At 46.7% G+C, this 20,181-nt stretch overlaps 1 protein-coding gene across 1 annotated transcript in view; it reads left to right on the forward strand.

The window, feature by feature from the left end:
* Nucleotides 1-20,181, forward strand: part of PEPD (peptidase D) — a 191,230-nt gene that overhangs the window by 117,718 nt on the left and 53,331 nt on the right. The window contains exon 10 of the mRNA XM_081963645.1: nt 16,669-16,737. Coding sequence (XP_081819771.1) covers nt 16,669-16,737 — 69 coding nt within the window. The remainder of the gene's footprint in view (nt 1-16,668; nt 16,738-20,181) is intronic.

Here is a 20,181-nt window from a genome sequence, read left to right on the forward strand (position 1 = left end):
GCCCACAGAGAGGGCATGCATGCCATAGGTTTGCCGTCACGGACCAAAGCAAACCAGACCAATCCAGAGAGCTAAGTCAATGAACTTTCCTATGGGAATACCTGCATGAAGCCCAGAGGAGTGGGAAAGATTGGGAAGTTTGTGAAGCTTCCCAGCCTAAGGCCCCTTGCAAGCCTCTTCCTTTCACACACACCACACAACGTTGCAGTCCTCATCCCCTCTCAAGGGTGACTTGACTTTTGAGTTTGTGTGCAGCCGTGCCTTTATTAAACTTTGCTCTCACGAATCAGTGATAAATTTATAAATAGTATGTATTGGTATACATGCATTAAAGGCTTTTAATGTGTGTTAGCCATTAAAGCATAATTACATTTTTGACTCTTTTTTTTTTAAATTATTGGTTTTACGTGAACGCATATTTAAAGATTGGGTGCTTGTAAATGTCTCCTATTCATGCATTGAAAACCGGGCTCCGTTCTGACAGAATCATAATTAAAAAGAAAGATTACTTAAAATACCGCTTAATCATTGTGTCACTGAAGGATTTAGCCCTCATTAATTAGATGTTAATAAATATTCATAAACAAAAAGGGGCTGTTTGAGATTCAGAGTTATAATATGATCAGGAGAATAATAGGTCTTCAGACTAGGTGCTAGCTCTCTTTTATTCAGTATTAAATTGAGTGTGAAATTAGTGATGCTGTGCTAATCCTTCTGAGTTTTTCCTCCATTGCCAATGCCTACAAGAGGAAACGCATGGAACAGTGGTGGGATTCAAAAAAAAAAACTTACTACCAGTTATATGGGCGTGGCTTGGTGGGTGTGGCTTAGTGAGCGTGGCAGGGGAAGGATACTGTAAAATCTCCCATTTCCTCCCGATCAGCTGGGACTCGGGAGGCAGAGAATAGATGGGGGCGGGGCCAGCCAGAGGTGGCATTTACAGGTTCTCCGAACTACTCAAAATTTCCGCTACCGGTTCTCCAGAATCGGTCAGAACCTGCTGAATCCCACCTCTCACATGCAACCTTCCAAAGGGGAAGGGGAGATGTAAAGCCTGTTCTTCAAGAAGGAGGAACTGATACTTGGTGGACCATGCAAGAAGGCTGCTGAAGTTCCCTTAACCAGTCACACCTTTCCTGGTTAATTCCAGCACCTTCCAGGAGTTTTTCAAGTCAAGTCCCGGAAAGACCCCTGGAATTTTCCAAATGTTGCTATCAAAGTGTAATTTAATGTGACTTTAAATCAGTCCTGTTTTTCAGGCCTGCAGCCATCTTTCTCTTGAATCTTTGGCCTGCCACATTTTCTATTATTCTACTATGTATTTTCTATTGTGGGAAAATGTGGGGGGGGGGGAGATTGTATGGAGTTACTTAATGTGTAGCCAAAACAAAATTCTTTCTAGAAAGCCAAGGTCATCCTTTGTCTCTGCACCTGACCGGAATTGGATGGGTGGAACTGCCAGCGTGGCAGTGGGAGATTGGACCATGGGATGGACTTGTGGGTGTGGGGGCAAGATCTTGAACTTTCAACTGGGTGGGGGAAACCGGGAAGCTTTCAGAATCGGGTTTTCCCAGATGTGCCAACATGTCTCTCTTCATAAATTGGAACTTTGAGCAATACTTTGCCTCGGACTCTGATTTACTTTTGGATGCTATTTGGAACCCTGACACCTGTTTTTTTGGGGGGGAGGGCAACCCTGCTGCAAAGGCCAGATGTAGCTTTTGGTCCCAAAGTGTCCCAAAGGTGTTTTTTCAGGAGGAAAGTGGACTTTCTGGTTTTTCTTTGAAGACATTTTGCTTCTCATCCAAGAAGCTTCTTCAGCTCTGACTGGATGGTGGGAAATGGAAGGATTGATACTCCTTGCAGTTAAAGCTGGTCATCTGAATTCTTTTAGCAAGTCGTTGAGCCAGCTGGAGGTTTCTCTGTGTCCTCCCTGTCACCTGAGTGGTGCAAATGGGTACGGAGCCTTCTTGGCTGCAGGATGTTTTTTTTGCCCTGTGTCCCTTCCCTGTTGAACCCAGGCGCAGGCTGTTGGGGATGAGTCTGCCCTGCCTGCATCTCAAACTGAAGTGCAAACGGATCCTGCAGTCTGCAATTTTTCTGGAAATCCATTCACACCCCTGGACCATTCAAAGGTCTTCATCCTAAAACACATAGCTAAAAGTCTACGGCAGGGGTGTCCAAACTTGGCAACTTTAAGACTTGTGGACTTCAACTCCCAGAATTCCCCAGCCAGCTCTGCTGGCTGGGGAATTCTGGGAGTTGAAGTCCACAAGTCTTAAAGTTGCCAAGTTTGGACACCCCTGGTCTACGGAGACTCTCCCATCATCCAGGTCATGGTTGTCCCAAAGCTACTTTTTCAGGAGGCAACTGGACTCTCTTGTTTTTTTCTTTGAAGACGTTTCGCTTCTCATCCAAGAAGCTTCTTCAGCTCTGACTGGATGGTGGGGAATGGAAGGATTGATACTCCTTGCAGACAGCTGGTCGTTGCTGTCCTTTTAGAGGTTTGTCTTCCTCAGGGTCACCTCATTAGTGCAAATGGATGTGGAACTCCCAAAGCTAACCTTCCCCAATCTTACTGCCCAGTTTGCATCCCCTTGTCTGTAGAATGAATGGCCTCCCTGCCATAGAAAAATGGTGGGTTTTGCCCTTGGGGTGTTTCTTTTGACACACAGTTCTTCACTTAGATTGGAGGGATTCTCCCCCACCGCCATTTTTTCTTGCAAGTTCAGATGCCCAACATCAATTTACTCTTGTGTTTCTCAACCTCGACAAGTTTAAGATATCCAATATCTCAGGGGTTGCCCCAAAGAAGAGGGAGTCAAACTATTCTCCAAGGCACCTGAGGGTAGAACAAGAAGCAATGGGTGGAAACTAATCAAGGAGAGAAGCAACCTAGAACTGAGGAGAAATTTCCTGGCAGTGAGAACAATTAATCAGTGGAACAGAAGTTGCCTCCAGAAGTTGTGAATGCTCCAACACTGGAAGTTTTTAAGAAGATATTGGATTGCCATTTGTCTGAAGTGGTGTAGGGTTTCCTGCCTGAGCAGGGTGTTGGACTAGAAGACCTCCAAGGTCCCTTCCAACTCTACTGTTGTATTGTATTGTAAGAGGTGTGGACAGAATTCCCCAGCCAGCGTGGGGAACCTGAGTCCTCACATCTTAAAAGTGGACGAGATGGAGAAACGCTGATCGATTCTTAAATGCTCAGAACTCTCCTTCTCAACCTTCTCCGTCCCACATCTAATTGTTGGATGCTCTCCAGAGGAGTAGAGATGGGTTCCATCCTCCCTGAAAAATTAAAATAGCAATAAATTCTGTCCATATTTTGGCTTGTTTTATGAAACGTTGGAGTTTTTTTTTTAAATGTTATTCTGTTTTGTCCCATTCCTTATTTTGTTTTTAATTGCACATTAAATATGGCCAGAAAATTCTGTTTCTGCAGAAAAAAATATGTATAAACTTCTTTAAAAAAAAAAAAAAGCAAATAACCCACTTGCTTTCCTAACCTATCTGTTTGGAGAGGAAAACATAGTGATGCACAGAAATTGCAGTCTTCCTTTATTGGCTCAGGAGGATGGGACCTGTAATGCAACATATCTGGAGGGTACCAGAAGCACCAGATCAACTATATGTTATTTGATGGGGTTTTATTTGCAACTCAGATCAGCCAAAAGATTTGTAATTCTCTGGTATACAATTAAAATGCCAATTATGGTTTAGCCCCCTCTCTCTGCTCTTTAACCTGAAACGATCTGTTGTTTTTCTTCCCTGTAAATCACCAGTGATGAATGTTGTTGGATGTGTTTTATTTTCCTTTTAATTTATGAACCATGAGCTGCCTTTATAGGGGTTTTTTTTTGGAGGGCATCTGCCGATTTCCTAATTAAGCTTTGTTAGAATCTATCACTGCAGCTGTGCAGTCTTAGAAAGGAAAGAAAATGGTTTTAATTTGTAGTGGGCTGGATGTATATGTTCAGGGATAATTCCCCAACATTTGGCCTGCAGAGATGTGATATTACTGATCTCCTAAATGTGTTTTAAGGCAGGGAAAACAATCTGGCATCTTCCTTCCTTCCTTCCTTCCTTCCTTCCTTCCTTCCTTCCTTCCTTCCTTCCTTCCTTCCTTCCTTCCTCCCTCCTTTTCTCTTTTCCGAGGAACAGGGCTAGAGTATAAGACACACCAAGGTTTTGAAGAGGCAAATGGGAAAAAAAAGTTTTTGCACTCTGTAAACCTCCCAAAAATGGCAACGTTGTTTGTCAAAAAAAGGGCATGGATAACCTTTAGAAGGCCGGAAGGGGGGGGGGGCAAAACTGAGCAAAAAAGGCCAGTTTTTCACTCATTTCTGCCCTCCCCAGCCCCCAGGAGCACTCTGAAAGCCTCCTAAAAGCTTTGCACGGCCATTTTGGTGAAGGGGGCAGGGTTTCAGGAGGCAAAAAATGCTGTGTTCAGTGTATAAGACGCATCTAGATTTTCAGCCTCTTTTTTGAGGGGAAAAGGTGCGTCTTATACTCCGAAAAATATGGTATACTTGGGTGAAGGTAGGATTGACAAATAATCCATTTTGCAACCTGAACTTGGAAATGAAGTTTAATTGCCACCGATTAATTGTGAGTCCATTATTGATTGACAAATGTCCATTAAATGCAAAAGTACGGCTTGTGGTGATTTATGTCATTTGCACCAATTTACAACATTTGCATATTGCTGCCAGTTCTTAAACAATGCAATTTGCCTCATTTGGGGTGCAGATCAGTTCGTTGATTGTATATCATTTACATGACAATTACATTATGCACGTAGTATAGTCTTTATTGCCACTGTACAAAACGAATACAACGAAATTGGTTAAAACTACATGAAGTAGTTTCTCAGAGAAATTAGGTCCGTTGAAGGTGAAGACCATTGAATCAATGGTGACTTTGGAAAGAAAGACCATCCCAACTTGATCAATTGGGAAAGAAAGACTCCTGGCCCACGATTAGCCAAAAGTATACTTTACTAAAGCCAAAGTTATTACAGAAGAGGCAAAGGTGGATCTGAGATTTTCGCGCACAAAAGATACAACTTTCTCTTGTTCCCGGCCACCCCCCTGGTTATCAGTCATTTTCCAATCAGCTGTTGTTTGGGAAATGTTCCCTGTCTTCCCACACTCCCGGCTCCGCATTCCTTTAGTGTGACCTTGTGATGGCTGGTGTTTCCCACAGGACAGGATGGGCTCAGTTTCTGTTCCTCCTGGTTCCCACCTTGTTTCCGTTCCGCCACTGTTACTGGTGTCAGCCTGTCAGCCTGCGATGTGTAGCTTAGCAGAAGGGCAGCCATGACAGTTTCACTACCACAGGATCTTGATAGCCTTAGACTCCTTAGAACTAAGGAGAAATTTCCTGACAATTACAACAATTACTCAGTGGGACAGCTTGCCTCCAGAAGTTGTAAGTGCTCCAACACTGGAAGTTTTTAAGAAGAGATTGGACAAACATTTGTCTGAAGTGGTGTCGGGCTTCCTGCCTAGGCAGGGGTTTGGACTAGAAGACCTCCAAGGTCCCTTCCAACTGTTATTCTACTCTACTCTACCCTACCCTACCCTACTCTACTCTTCATTCCTCAATTCTATTCCATTCCATTCCATTTCTTTTCCTATTCTCTCCTTGCTAAGATCCCACCGTGATGCCACAGTGCAAACTTATTGGCTTGCTGATCGGTGGATAGGTATTCTGTGCCACATAAAAGGCATTTGTGAATGCACAGTACATGCACTCCAAGTCTGCCCTAGTGCAAAAGCAAGTCCTCCTGGTAAGGAAGGGGGAATGCCCATGACAGCAGCATGGTTTATGGGCATCCCTTCAGGACAGGAAGACCTTCCATGTTGGACTGTCGTTGTATTTACCATATAAACACTGAAAGAGCATTTAGAAATAATTTGATTTACCCTCAGTAATAACTCTGAGCATTCCGGTCTTTCGGTAAAATGCAATGCTTCGCATGACTGCCTGGTTTTGAAGCTGTGTGTTGTCAGCGCCCATCCTTGCTAGGAGCTTAACTTGTAGATGCGCTAACTCTAAATGGATCCCTGGTGTATCCCTGACTGCAATATTCTTCCCATTTCCGCTCTATTATCCAGTTTAGGCCATTTATTATGATCAAGGGCTTTTCAGATTGGGCTGCCATCTCGGAAGCACACGTGAAATATCTACTTTGTCTTCCTGCCACAATCATTTCCAAGAAAATGATTAAGAGTCCACCGCCCTAGAACCGTGATGGCAAACCTATGGCATGTGTGCCACAGGTGGCATGTGGAGCCATTTCTGAGGGCATGCAAGGTGTTGCCTTGTGAGCTGGCCAGCTGATTTTCAGCCTTATTTTTCAGCTGTTTTTCGCCCTCCGAGGGCGAAAAACCGCTCAACGTGCAAACCGGAAGTTCAGGAACGGACTTCCAGTTTGCACGTTGGGCTGTTTTTCGCCCTCCCCAGGCTCCTAGACAGTCTCTGGAGTTTGGGGAAGGCGAAAAACGGAGCTATGGGGCCCATCGAGAAAGCCGTGCACACATGCAGGGGGCAGCAGGGGGGTGGGGGAGAGGCACGCACGCATCCGCAGGGCGCACGGCTCAGGGAGGGGCATTAAATTATGGGGGTGGGCATGTGTGCACTTGCTTTTGGCACCTGAGGCGAAAAAGTGTTGCCATCACTCCCCTAGAATGATGAAAGCCTAGCCAATAAGTCTTAGGTATTTGTTGCAGTATATTTGTTTTAAAAACCACATCTTTTCTCTAGAATTTTAACAGAGATTTAAATGGCAACCTCTCGTCCTTTAATGCTCAGAGGAAAATAGTTCTGGCGCCAGGGTCTCCTAGCCATGTTTCTCAACCGTGGCTACTGGAAGATACGTGGACTTCAACCCCCAGACTTCCCCAGCCAGCAGAGCACAGTTGCCTGGGGAATTCTGGGAGTTGAAGTCTACCTAACTTCCAGTGGCCACAGTTGAGAAACACCGTCCTAGTGAATTTCCATGGTTGAGAGTGACTTTGAACCTGGATTTCTCCAGAACCTGGTCCAATGCTGTAACTCCCCACACCGTGTCTCTCTGTCTCACACCTGGGAAGGTTTGGCTGTATCTACTTTTATGTGCAACTGACGTGGATCTTCATGCAGAGTTACTACAGGCTAACTCACTGTTCCCTCAGTCCTGAGAGGCTCCAGGTTGACTCAGCCTTCCGTCCTTCGGAGGTGGGTAAAATGGGGACCCAGATAGTTGGGGGGCAAATAGGCTGACTCTGCAAATCGCTCAGAGAGGGTTGGAAAGCACTGTGAAGCGGTGTATAAGTCTAAGTGCTGTTGCTATTAAATGTGCTCCTAATAGCTCCCCTGGTAGTAGCTGCTGCCGAAGGACAGTTGTGAATATCTCTGAAAAACCTGAATGGTTCCATTACCATTCCTATGTTAATGAAACGATTTTAATATTACAATAAGTGAGCTCCTGCCCCCCCCCCCCAATCCTTTCCATATTAAAGGGAATTGGATTGTTATTAGAGCATATTTCACGGAGATGGAAAGGAGCTCTAATATGTGCTTGACTCTTAAAGCAGTTAATCCTATATTAATTGTAGTTGGGATCCATCTGTCCTTGTCGGGTGGCAAAGCATTCATCACTCAAGGAAGGCTGGAGCCTCTCTGAAGGCGGGAGAGCTCCCCCTGGAGGACGTTTCTGATACCAGCCGAGATTGATGTTGGATTGAAGGAAGAAATAATACAATAATACAATACAATACAATAGTAGAGTTGGAAGGGACCTTGGAGGTCTTCTAGTCCAACCCACTGCCCAGGCAGGAAACCCTATACTGTTTTAGACAAATGGCTATCCAACATCTTCTTAAAGACTTCCAGTGTTGGGGCATTCACAACTTCTGGAGGAAAGTTGTTCCACTGTCAGGAATTGTTCTAACTGTCAGGAAATTTCTCCTCAGTTGCTTCTCTCCTTGTTTAGTTTCCACCCATTGCTTTTTGTTCTACCCTCAGGTGCCTTGGAGAATAGTTTGACTCCCTCTTCTTTGTGGCAGCCCCTGAGATATTGGAACAAAGCTATCGTGTCTCCGCTAGTCCTTCTTTCTCTTAAGCTAAAGAGCTTAAGAGCTCTTTACCCAGTTCCTGCAACCGTTCTTCATATGTTTTAGTCTCCAGTTCCCTAATCATCTTTGTTGCTCTTCTCTGCACTCTTTCTAGAGTCTCCACATCTTTTTTATCCTAGCAGAAAGCCAATTGTTTTTTCCTCCTATACCGGCAGTCCTCGACTTACGATGGCAATTGAGCCCAAAATCTCCGTGGCTAAGTGAGACATTTGTGGATTGTGTTTTGCTCTATTCTACGACATTTCTTGCCACGTTTCTCCAGCAAATCACTGCGGTTGTTAAATAAACAACACAGTTGTTAAGTGACTCCGGCTTCCCCATTGACTTCGCTTGTCAGAAGGTCGCAAAAGGGGATCATCTGACCCCGGGACACTGCGACCGTCATAAATATGAATCATGGCCAAGCGTCTGAATTTTGATCATGTGACATGGGGGTGCTGCAACGGTTGTTAAGTGTGAAAAACTGTGATAAGTCACTTTTTTCATCACCATTGTAACTTTGAACGGTCATTAAACAAATTGTTGTAAGTCAAGGGATACCTGTACTTTCTCTTCTGGTCAGTGAGCTCCTCCAAGTTTTGGGATCCTACCTAAAAAGGAGGGGAACCTGGATGCTAACCTCTTGTGAAGTCCCTCTTCAAGCCACTTCCATTTCCCCAACCCCACAATTATATCTCTGGCTGGTTTTTCCGCTTATAAGGATGCTTTCTGTGGCATTCTGGCTTTAATTGTTTTGAAAACCTTAAAGCAGTGCTTCACAACCTTGGCGACTTTAAGTCCTGTGGACTTCAACTCCCAGAATCCCCCAGCCAGGGATTCTGGGAGTTGAAGTCCATGGGACTTAAAGTCGCCAAGGTTGAGAAACGCTGATGTAAGCCAAGGATCTCCAACCTTGGCAATTTTAAGCCTGGCGAACTTCAACTTTGCTGGCTGGGGGATTCTGGGAGTTGAAGTCCACAGGACTTAAAGTCGCCACGGTTGAGAAACACTGCCTTAAAGGAAGACAAAAACTCTGCACAACTATGTTGTGAGAATTTGAACCCTTTCTGGCATGTCTGGCCCAGGGGTGGGTTCCTGCAGGCATCACTACCGGTTCGGTGCCCGAAAAATTTTGCTTTCCTCGCACACATGCCAGAGAAATGCTCTGCCCACATGCGCATTTGCACTTAAAAAGGTCTATGCATGCACACACCATTAAAAAAGGGGGGGGGAATTACATTTTTTCAATGAAGATTGTTCTGCGCATGTGCAGAACAGAAAATAAAGATGGCGGTGCCCAGGATCGAACTGGTACGGTCACGTGTCCGGCTGAGTTAATACCTATTCAGCCCAACCGGTCCATACTGGTAGGAACCCACCTCTGGTCTGGCCACATGATCTTTTCCGTCTCGCTCCAGTAAAGAAAGTCTGAAGATTTTAGGAAGAAAAGCATTTATGTCAGGAAAAATGGTCAAGTGGCAAGAAAAGTTGTATCTAAAAGGGGACATGGACTTGACCGTCTCTTGAGTGGTCGTGCATTTGAGCCACTCAGCAAAAGATCATTAGATGGTTAGAACTTGCAGTAATCGCTTGTCACAGCAGAAGTCAAAATGTTCTTGGAACCTAGGAAATGGAACAGCATCCCCACCATGCTTCTCTCCAAGTATATTGGACTACAGTTCCCATCATTCCCTAACCACCACAGATTTAACAGATTAACAGAGTTGGAAAGGACCTTGTAGGTCATCTAGTCCAACCCCCCTGCCCAAGCAGGAGACCCTAGACCAGTGATGGCGAACCTTTTTTGACTCGCGTGCCAAAAGTGCGGGGAGCGCAGGAGGGTGGTGTGTGGGCACGCCACACCCATAATGCAATGCACACGACCCAAGCGTGCATGCGTGCATGACCAGCGCTCCCCCCCCCCAATTTTTGGCATGCTTTTTTCGCCCTCCCCAGGCTCCAGAGGCTTTATAGGAGCCTGGGGAGGGCGAAAACAGCCTCCACCCCCCACCTTCCCTGAAGCCTCGAGAGCGCAAAAAAACGGCCCTACAGGCAAACTGGAAGTTTGGGAACAGACTTCTGGTTTGCTCATAAAGCCGGTTTAAGCCCTCCGGAGGTTTCAGGGGCCTTCCAGAGGCTTCCCTGAAGGTCCTGGAAGGCAAAAAATCAGCGTCTGAACAAACCGGAAGTTGTCCTTAGAGCCATTTTTAGTCCTCTGGCGCCTTCAGGAGGATTCCCTGAAGGCTCCGGAGTTCGAAAACCGACCTTAAGAGCAAACCGGAAGTCTGTTCCCAAACTTCCAGTTTGCCTGTAGGGCCGGGTTTTTTGCGCTCTCGAGGCTTCAGGGAAGCTCCTGAAGCCTCCGGAGGGCCTCCGGGAGTGGTGGTGGAGGCTGTTTTCGCCCTCCCCAGGCTCTTATAAAGCCAGACAAACCAGAAGTCCGTTCCTGAATTTCCGGTTTGCCCGTAGGGCTGGTTTTTCGTGCTCCGGAGGCTTCAGGGAAGGTCCTGAAGCCACCGGAGGGAGGGCCTCCAGGGGGCGGGGGGCTGTTTTCGCCCTCCCCAGCCCCCTATCAAGCCTCTGGAGCCTGGGGAGGGTGAAAAATGGCCTCAAAAAAAGGCTAACAAATGGCTCTGTGTGCCACCTGTGGCACGCATGCCATAGGTTCGCCATCCCAGCCCTAGACCATTTCTGACAAATGGCAGTCCAGTCCCTTCTTGAAAACATCCAGCGATGAAGCTCCCACAACTTCCGAAGGCAACTTCTGTTCCATGGGTTGATTGTTCTCACTGTCAGGAAATTTCTCCTTATTTCCAGGCTGAATCTCTCCATGGTCAGTTTCCATCCATTATTCCTTGTCTGGCCTTCAGGTGCTTTGGAAAATAGCTTGACCCCCTCCTCTCTTTGGGAGCCCCTCAAATGTTGGAAGATGCTCTCCTGACTCCCCTTCACTAGACCAGCCATGCCCAGTTCCTGCAACCGTTCATCATATGTCTTAGCCTCCAGCCTCCTCATCATCCTGGTTGCCCTTCTCTGCACCCTTTCTAGAGTCTCAACGTCTCTATATATGTGGTGACCAAAGCTGGATGCAGGATTCTTGGTGTGGTCTTAATAAGGCTTTATAGAGTGGAATTGATCTTGATTGTATCCCCCTGCAACGGTAAGCCTTGACAAAAGGACACCCTAAACATTATATTCAGGGACCACTGGTAACTGTTCAGCGGGGATTATAGTCAGAGCTGGCATCCTTTGCTCACATAACAGTTTGCCTTCAGAAGTTCATCCCTGGAAGCTTTCAAGAAGAGACTGGACTGCCATCGGTCAGAAATGGTGTAGGGTCTCCTGCTTGGGTGGAGGGTTGGACTAGATGACCTACAAGGTCCCTTCCAACTCTGTTAATCTGTTATGCTCTCCTAGATGCCAGTCTGCAATAAGCCTTGGGGAGAGGGAGCTGTGGGAAACTGAAAATGATCTTGGTCCAGTCCAGAGACATCCCAAGGCTGCAGGCCTGGGAGTAGAATGCAATGGCTCTCCTGAATGTTGGGACCATTACTAAAACATCTTCTTCTACTGTGACTGGACAATGGGGAGATAATGGGGGCGGGGAGGGGGGTTTGGAACGGAAAAGGGAAAGTAAGGAATCTTTGCACACAAACTCTTACATCTGGCTTTGCTACTATAACCACTTTGCTTTTAGTCAAAGTAACCTTTTCCCTATGAATGGAGTCGAGAGTGTTTCCTCCTAAGAGGCCAGAATGGGCAGATCTGACAGTTATTGAAACATGACACGTATCTCACTATCCTCTCGTTCTCTAGAGGAAAAATACCTACAGACGCATTAAAGGAAACCACTAATTGGTGTGATTTCCAGGAGGGAAAGATATATATTTGTTTGTTTTATAATAATGGCTTCGGGATCTAATTCCTGCCTTTGTAATGATATTAGCCAAGTAATCAGTTTGTGGTTGATTACAGAGGCGGAATTAATTTAAAATCTTCTGTTATTTTTACTGGCTCGGTTTTAGATTTTCTAATGTCTCCATCATATTTTTCCTCTGGAAGCTTTGTAATGGCTGAATAATAAAAACTAACTGAGTTGAACTGACGGAGTTACTACTTATCGTGGAATGTGTTGGTTCATTTTCTACTCAGGGGGAAGAGTTTACTACTTGCAGAGTTATTTCCATTTTCACTTGTTGTGTGTATTAAACGTGGTGTATTAATATGTGTGTGTGTGTATTAAACGTGGCCGATATCTGCTCCCATAGCATGTTAGTTGTGGAGTCCAAACTCAAAGGGAAACTGAGTTTGAAAATCATACTGAACTATAACTACGGCTTGTTTGGCTTTGGCCAGGGGTGTCCAAACTTGGCAACTTTAAGACTTGTGGACTTCAACTCCTAGAATTCCCCAGCCAGCTGTGCTGGCTGGGGAATTCTGGGAGTTGAAGTCCACAAGTCTTAAAGTTGCCAAGTTTGGACACCCCTGGCTTTGGCAAAAAGTGTGAACTTGCTTCTGACTTTGGTCATTGCAACTGGTTGTGTGTGTGTGCTGATCTGATTGTAGTTGATTGGGAGGCAGGACAAGGCCCAGTGCTTTGCAATCTGAAAAGTGCGATTACGTCTGATGTGTAAAACTGCCAATGATTCATTTATTTATTTCTACGCCACTCTATTCCCAATAGTGCAAAGCAACCTCAACAAAGAGGAGGTGGGGGGGGAGGGTCCAAGTGGGGAGGAAAGGGCTTCACTTCCTCCTTAGCAAGCCTGACTTTGGGGTTTTAGGGCCCCATGGAAGCAGGGGTTTTGGGGAGTGGTTGTCCCTAGAGGTAGAGCTCTCGCCTCACAATCAGGAGGCAATCAGGAGGCTGTGAGTTCTCTCTCTGGGCAGGGTGAGAATATATCTGCTGAACAAAACTCCTCATTGGCGACAGGTAGGGCGTCTGGCCATTAAACACTCCGCTAGCTCCATTCCGTTGCCCGGGCTTTGGTCCAGAATGTGTTGGCACAGGCAGTTATGGGTGCACCTGGGTGTGACCCTATGTGACTCCACTGCACTGGCTCCCAGTAAACTTCTAAGTGAGAGTGGCCCTTCAGGTTATTTTTTCACTGCAAGTCTCAAAAACATATGTCTAATGTCACATTTGCTCATCAGAAAAGATGCTACCAGATACATCTGGATTTCTCCCCCACTTATCATAGCTCATGTTAGCGTTCTAAATACCACGTATGAAATCATCAGAGACCAAGGCAAAATCATCCTTAAAGTTCCCTTTTAGTCATACAGGCAAGTTAGCACGTCTATGGAATTCCAACTCTAATGTTCTTCCTGGGATTCCACCCAGTTGAAAGTTCATGATCTATCCCCACACCCACAAATCCATCACATGTTCCAATCTTCTTCTTCCACGCTGGCATCTACACCCCTCTGCTTCCGGTCAGGTGTCGAGGTGCGGAGACAAAATATGACGTTGGCCTCTATAAAAGAATGACAACAATACATTCCACAATCCTACTTCTTTCTCCCAACTATTACACTAATGAAACACATAGAAAATTATAAGAAAGTATGGCAGGCCAAAGATCCTAAAAAGAACATAACTACAGGCCTGACAGCTCTCCCTACAACAGCTACATTGAAGATGGCCGGTTGATTCATCTAAATATTTCAAGGCCAAGTTTGAAGGCACATGATGTAGGAGCCTTCCTAAATCTGAGCCAAGCAGACTAGGACTTATTCTGCTCCCAGGACCTCATGGTTCTCCAGATGTTCTGGAACTCAACTCTCACCATGTGTGGCAATTGGCAAGCAAGGGATCCTGGGAGTTGCCATTCCATGTGTCTGATAGGTTGTGTTTCCCATGGAAAACTTCTCATGGAAAACTTTCTTCATGTCTCTCTCTCTATGAAGCCGTGCTCCAAGGTGGACTTCTTGCTGTGTATACATTCAGTACTTTTATATCCTACATTTTCCTCTGAAGAGCTGTCATTTCATTCCCTTTTATTTTGCTTTGGTCCTACCTGTTCAGTCCTGGGTTCAGACTTTCAGAATTCACAATAGAGACAGGTTCAACCAAGGTTTATGACAGACAACGTTCAGGGAAAAGGAAGAGAAGGAGTTGAGAAGAGAAGACATGGGGAGTAGAGTGCGCTTCTCAAATGTATTGCCCTGAAGGTGATCAAGATTTGCTCCCCCTAACCTTCCAGAGCTCATAGTAGGAAACGGCAATCTGGCTTAAGGAAAAGGGGCAGTTTTTGTTTTGTTCTGTTTTAAATAACTAGATTCTTTCATTTGATAGTGAATGATTTTTCTCGGAAGGATGGTGACGAAGATCTCCTTCATGGGACCTTCAAGTGGAGGGTAGGCAGCGATCTATCCAAGATGCTTTAGCTTATACCCCTGTAGCTGCCCTCCATGGCTTCAGCAGCCCTTCCAAATTGTGATTCACAACAGTGAATCTCCTAATTCAGGGGTGTCAAACTCTTATTTCATTGAGGGCCGCATCAGGGATGTGTTTGACCTGGGGGGGGGGTGCATGGCCATGGTGGGCGTGGCCAGCTCAATGTCACTCGTGTCGGGAGCACCTGTGGTGGCCCGAGTGCTTCTGCCAGTGAAAATGGGCTCCTGAGCTCCTTTTTCAGCTGCCACGGCCTCCTGCAACCCTCTAGAGGGCCGCATGCTCCATTTTCACTAGCAAAGGGTTGTAGGAAGTCGTCGCAGCCAAAAAAGGAGCTCCGGAGCCCATTTTCACTGGCAGAAGCATCACGATCCAGTCCTTAGCTGTTTCCAGGGTGGCCCCATGAGCCACATCTAAGCATCCTGTGGACTGGATCCAGCCCCCGGTCCTTGAGTTTGACATCCCTGTCCTAGTTGGGAGGTAGGTTGTGTCACAGTAAGTTCCAATGTTAGGTAAGTACATGAGCTTTCATCTTGGACTGGAAAAAAACAATATAAGCACCAAGTGACACGGTGGCTCAGTGGCTAAGATGCTGTGCATGTCAATCAGAAGGTCGGCCGTTTGAATCTCTAGCGCCGCGTAACGGAATGAGCTCCCGTTCCTTGTCCCAGCTTCTGCCAACCTAGCAGTTCAAAATTAAAAATGCAAGTAGAAAAATAGGAACCACCTTTGGTGGGAAGGTAACAGCATTCCATGCGCCTTCGGCATTTAGTCATGCACAGACCACATGACCACGGAGACGTCTTTGAACAGCGCTGGCTCTTCGGCTTTGAAAGGGAGATGAGCACCGCCCCCTAGAGCTGGAAAGGACTAGCACATATGTACGAGGGGAACCTTTACCTTAAGCCCGATACATTTATGAGTAATGTTTGATAGGTGTGAAAGTTATGGTTGGTCTGTGTATCTTTTTAACCAATGTAGGCAATTTCCCCACTCCAGCATGTGGTAGCAAGTAATTCCATGCATAAATTTTCATGCTGAGAACGGAGATTTCTTTTTTAGTACGTTGCTTCTCAGGCTTTGCAAAGATGAAATATTCTCTCTCTCTTTCTGCCCGGGTTCAAGAAACTCACGGAACTCTGATCCTGAGCTGGCAATATACAAGAGCCATGTTCCCATCACATGCAGCGACTGGACAGAACCAATAAAATAAATCCTGTGATTTGCACAACCTGCTAAGATAATAGCTGGCTTCCCAGAAGATGCTGTGCCAGCAGGGGCCCTATGCCCCCTTGTGTGTGGAGAGGGGGGGGGAGTGTTTAAGCAGCTCTTTCTGGATTGGGTCTTCTGGTTTGGGGAGGGGATTTTGCTTTTAATGCTTAGATCAGGAGTGGCAACTTTAAGTTTGGCGGACTTCAACTCCCAGAATCCCCCAGCCAGCAAAGTTGAAGTCTGCCAGGCTTAAAATTGCCAAGGTTGGAGATCCTTGGCTTACATGATGTTTTGCTTCTGCTATTATAAGTGTCAGGAAGTCAAATGGATTGATTGTGGTTCTAAGTCGAGGTAGTCGTCAATTTAGGACCACAATTGAGCCCAAAATATGTTGCTATGTGAAACATTTGTTAAACGAATTTTGCCCCATTTTATGACCTTTCTTGCCACGGTTGTCAAGTGGACTTTGGTTGTAGGAAGGTCGCAAGAAGATGATCACATGACCCTAGGACGCTGCCACCATCATAAATACGAGTCAGTTGCCAAGTTTCTGAATTTTGATCACAGGACTATGGGACGCTGTAACGGTTATGTTGAAAACAGTCCTAAGTCACTTTTTTCAGTGCTGCTGTAACTGGATGGTCCCTAAATCAACTGTTGCAAGTAGAAGACCGCCTATAGCTCAGAGCCACATAAACCTTAAGAACGAAGGGATTCGACCACCCGCCCACCTTCCCAAGTGTCCGAGACTTTTATCTTCCTGGTGTGTGTGTGTGCGTTTGCGTGCGTGTGCTTTTTTTCTTACAAACATTTTGTGAAATCTGAATGGAGGAGATGGGGAGTTTGTGCTAAAAAAAAAACCTGAGAAGCAGGAGATAAATGGGGGCTGCCTTTCTTGTGATAGTTGCTTTTCAGCTTCTGGATAAATGATTAATTCTCTGCTTTCTTGCTTTTCAGCCTCTTCCAGCATTACTGCTACAAGCAAGGAGGCATGCGGCACACTTCCTACACCTGTATCTGTGGCAGGTAAAGCATTGGGGGGGGGGTTGGGGGGCATTGATTTCCCAAAGCGTGGGATTAATGTGGAGCTTCTACACAACAATAGGGAAGCTTTTAAATTAAGCGCAGGTTATTTAGCATGCCTAGATCGAATACTTCGGTGAAAAACGAAAGCAAGGGGAGGTTTATTGAGAAAGGCCCATAAAAATGGAAGACCTTGGAGTAGCTGAATCTGGCACCTACATGCAGAGAGCTGGGTGTCACAGTTCCAAGTAATACGCCCATAGCAAACAGAACTCCGAGGCAGGTAGGTTCCTCAAAGAATAGTTTTATTGGACATATCATATTGGCACAGATCTGGTGAAAACCAACTCTGAAGGTTCCTGCGGTTTTTGCCTAATCAAAAGTAAAGGTCCCCACCCCCTTTTCCAAACAGTCAGTCACAAGGTCCAATCCAGGGGCCGTCCGGTTGCCTGGTAACTTCACTCCTCCTCTCCCTGACCATCTGTGGGAATGACCTTGGTTCTCAGGAGAAAGTATTTTGTTTTGGCTAAAAAAAACCCAGCTATCTCTATTACCCCCTTCCTATCCTTCAGCTCCAGTGTGGCAACACTGAAGCCTCAGAATGGCCTCAGCCAAGTAAGCTTCAGGGTTGACACTGATGGGGTGATCACTGGCATATTCGAGAGCTGCTGCACTCTTGACACCATAGTAGAGTTCCCCAACCTTTTTGGCTTTTCAGACTGGGGTTGCAGAGGAAACCGGTTGGTTTTGCACACATGGTGGGCAAGTGTGCATGCACAGCTCCATTTGCACAACTGTTGGGGACACATGGCCGCCACTCACGCAAATGGAGCACGAATGCATGCTCTCACCCATTGCTCGCAGGTGTGGAGATGTGTTGCACTCACCCGCCACATCTACGGCCCGGTTCTGAAAGGCTCAAGGCTGGGTAGTGGGCTGGGGGTTGAGGATCCCTGCTCTAAGGGATACCAACTAGAATATCCTTAGGCCCAGAATCCAGAAATGTTAGCACTTGTGCTTTTCTATAAATCTTCCAAGTTTTTTGCCCCCTATCCTGTGGTCTGTAACTATTACAAAATAGAATTTGCTGTATGTGTGTCCAAGTGGTAACACCCACCTGCCAGGGTTGTGGCCTGTCAGTCACCAGCCCCTCCAGCAGCCGAATCAGAGGAGGAGGAGGAGGTGTGGGAGTCAGGGTCAGCATCAGGGCAACCTGAGGACTGTGAGGGGAAGAGGGAGTGGAGCTGGCAGAGAGATAGAGGTGGAGCCTGAGCCGTCCATCAGCCCTCAGATGGAGAGTCAACAGCCCCCAGGTCTGGAGGTGGCTGATAAGGAAGAGGAAGAACAGCTGGGTCCAGTGCCTGACGCGTGGATGCACTGGAGAGGAGAGCAGTGGAAATCCATGGGCCGGTCCTTGGGACAGAAGAGCCACCGCTGCTAGAGAAACCCCACCCTAGCTCTGGGGATAAAAGGCAGGGGGCGGAGATGAATAGATGTGGCAGGCAGCTATTCATCTCCCCTGCCGGACAGACTTTAAGCCTGCGGTGAGAGAGAAACTTTTTGCTGGGGCTGCTGGGGCTCCTAATTGAGTTCACTTGAGGTCATATTTGAGGAGCTGGGTCAGAACAGCCAGTGTAGATGAACCACTTCATTGTTCAGAAATCAGTGGTGATTTTCATCCACTCCCCCATGCCACGGCTACTCTGTGCGGCAAAGGGTGGGCAACCTTTAGCCGGCTGAAGCTCCCAATAGGCAAGGCTGTGATGTGGATCAGCTGAGCCAGGACCGGCCGGTTCTTTATTATTGGGCTTTGGCTGGGGATTTGTGAAACTCTTTTGGTGAGGTCAATTCTTCAAAATATCTTTTGGGGCTTACAGGATGTAGGTCAATGGTGAAATTCAGTTTTGTTTTTTTTTACTACCGGCTCTGTGGGCATGGCTCGGTGGGCATGGCAGGAGAAGGATACTACAAAATCCCCATTCCCTCCCAATCAACTGGGACTCGGGAGGCAGAGAATAGATGGGGCGGGGCCAGCCAGAGGTGGCATTTGCCGGTTCTCCGAACTACTCAAAATTTCCGCTACCGGTTCTCCAGAACCTGTCAGAACCTGCTGAATTTCACCCCTGATGTAGGGGTTTTTCCCCAGCTCACAGTGGAACATCCTATCAGTTTTGGATTTGGTGCTGGGGAGGGGGGGTTAGAAAAGGCTGGGGGTTACGAAAAGACCCGGTCCTCAATGTGTTCGATGAATTGGCCTGGGGCTCTTTCTCCGGGTATGTTCGGTCAGCATACTTGGCTCTTCTTTGGGGAGGGGGGGTTTATCTTTCTAAAATATGGGGTTATTCAACCACAACAGAAGGCCATCCGTCCATCCCTCCATCCGCTGAGCAGCTTCTCAGGGGCACCTTTTGAATTGTTGCCCTAGTTCCTGGCAGAGCGCTGAGCCGAACTAACTTGTGCCATCCTAAAAGCTGCTAAGTTGGCGCAATAAAAAAATAATAATAATAACATCTCGCTGATCGATATTTCCAGCAAGAAGGAAATGGGACTTAAAGAGTCTTCATTAAAAATGAAAGACGTCGTGCTGGCAAAATTAGGGGAAGAGCCGAGCCATCAAGCGCTGAAATCCTTTCATGCATATTTAATCCGGGGTTAATTGATTAGCCGAATTCCGTATAAAACATCCTGTTAGTGTAAATTAGACGTGGGCGGGCTTGCTTGGCCTGCGCTGGATTGGCTACCCGAAAAGCCTCACTTTGTCTCAAATGACGGGAAACAGCTTGGCTTATTTTAGAGCCAGCCCTATGCGAGGAGCTTCCAAGCTTCCTTTGGGGCAGCTCCCGAGATGGGGGGAGGAGAAGCTGTTTCTCTTGCCCTCCACCCTTCCAGGGAGAAGCAGAGAGAAGGAATAGAGCAGTGTGCCCACCTGCAGCCCCCCCCTCCCACCTGCCCTTATGGGGCAGTGATGTGCTTTCCGATGGCTCCTCTGCCCTCAGCTTTCCTCCGTCTGTCTCTTCCCCCAACATGTTAAAGAATTTGAGAACTGCACCCACAACTCTCCTGGGTGGGTTGCTGCAACAGTGAAAAGGCGGGGCCCTTGTTGGCTGTGGATTGGCCCTGCCACCAGACGGCCCAGCGCAGTGAAAAGGAAGAGGGGCTGGAAGACGGAGGAGCCCCCAGCATTTCTCCTCCATTGTTTCAGCACTCCTGTCCAGTTGGGATGGAATAGAAATTGCTGTCCGAACTGGTTGTAGCAAAAGTCCAGCAACACAGGTGGAATTAAGAAGAGCCTCTCATTTATCCTGCCATTTGAAAATGGACATCGAAGCGGACATGGGATTTGGAAAGAGCCGTAGTGGCACAGTAGTTAGAATGCAGTATTACAGGCTCACTCTGCCAGCAGTTTGAATCTCACCAGCTCAAGGTTGACTCAGCCTTCCATCCTTC

Source organism: Natrix helvetica, assembly GCF_964273705.1.
Source record: "Natrix helvetica genome assembly, chromosome: 10".
NCBI lineage: Eukaryota > Metazoa > Chordata > Lepidosauria > Squamata > Natricidae > Natrix > Natrix helvetica.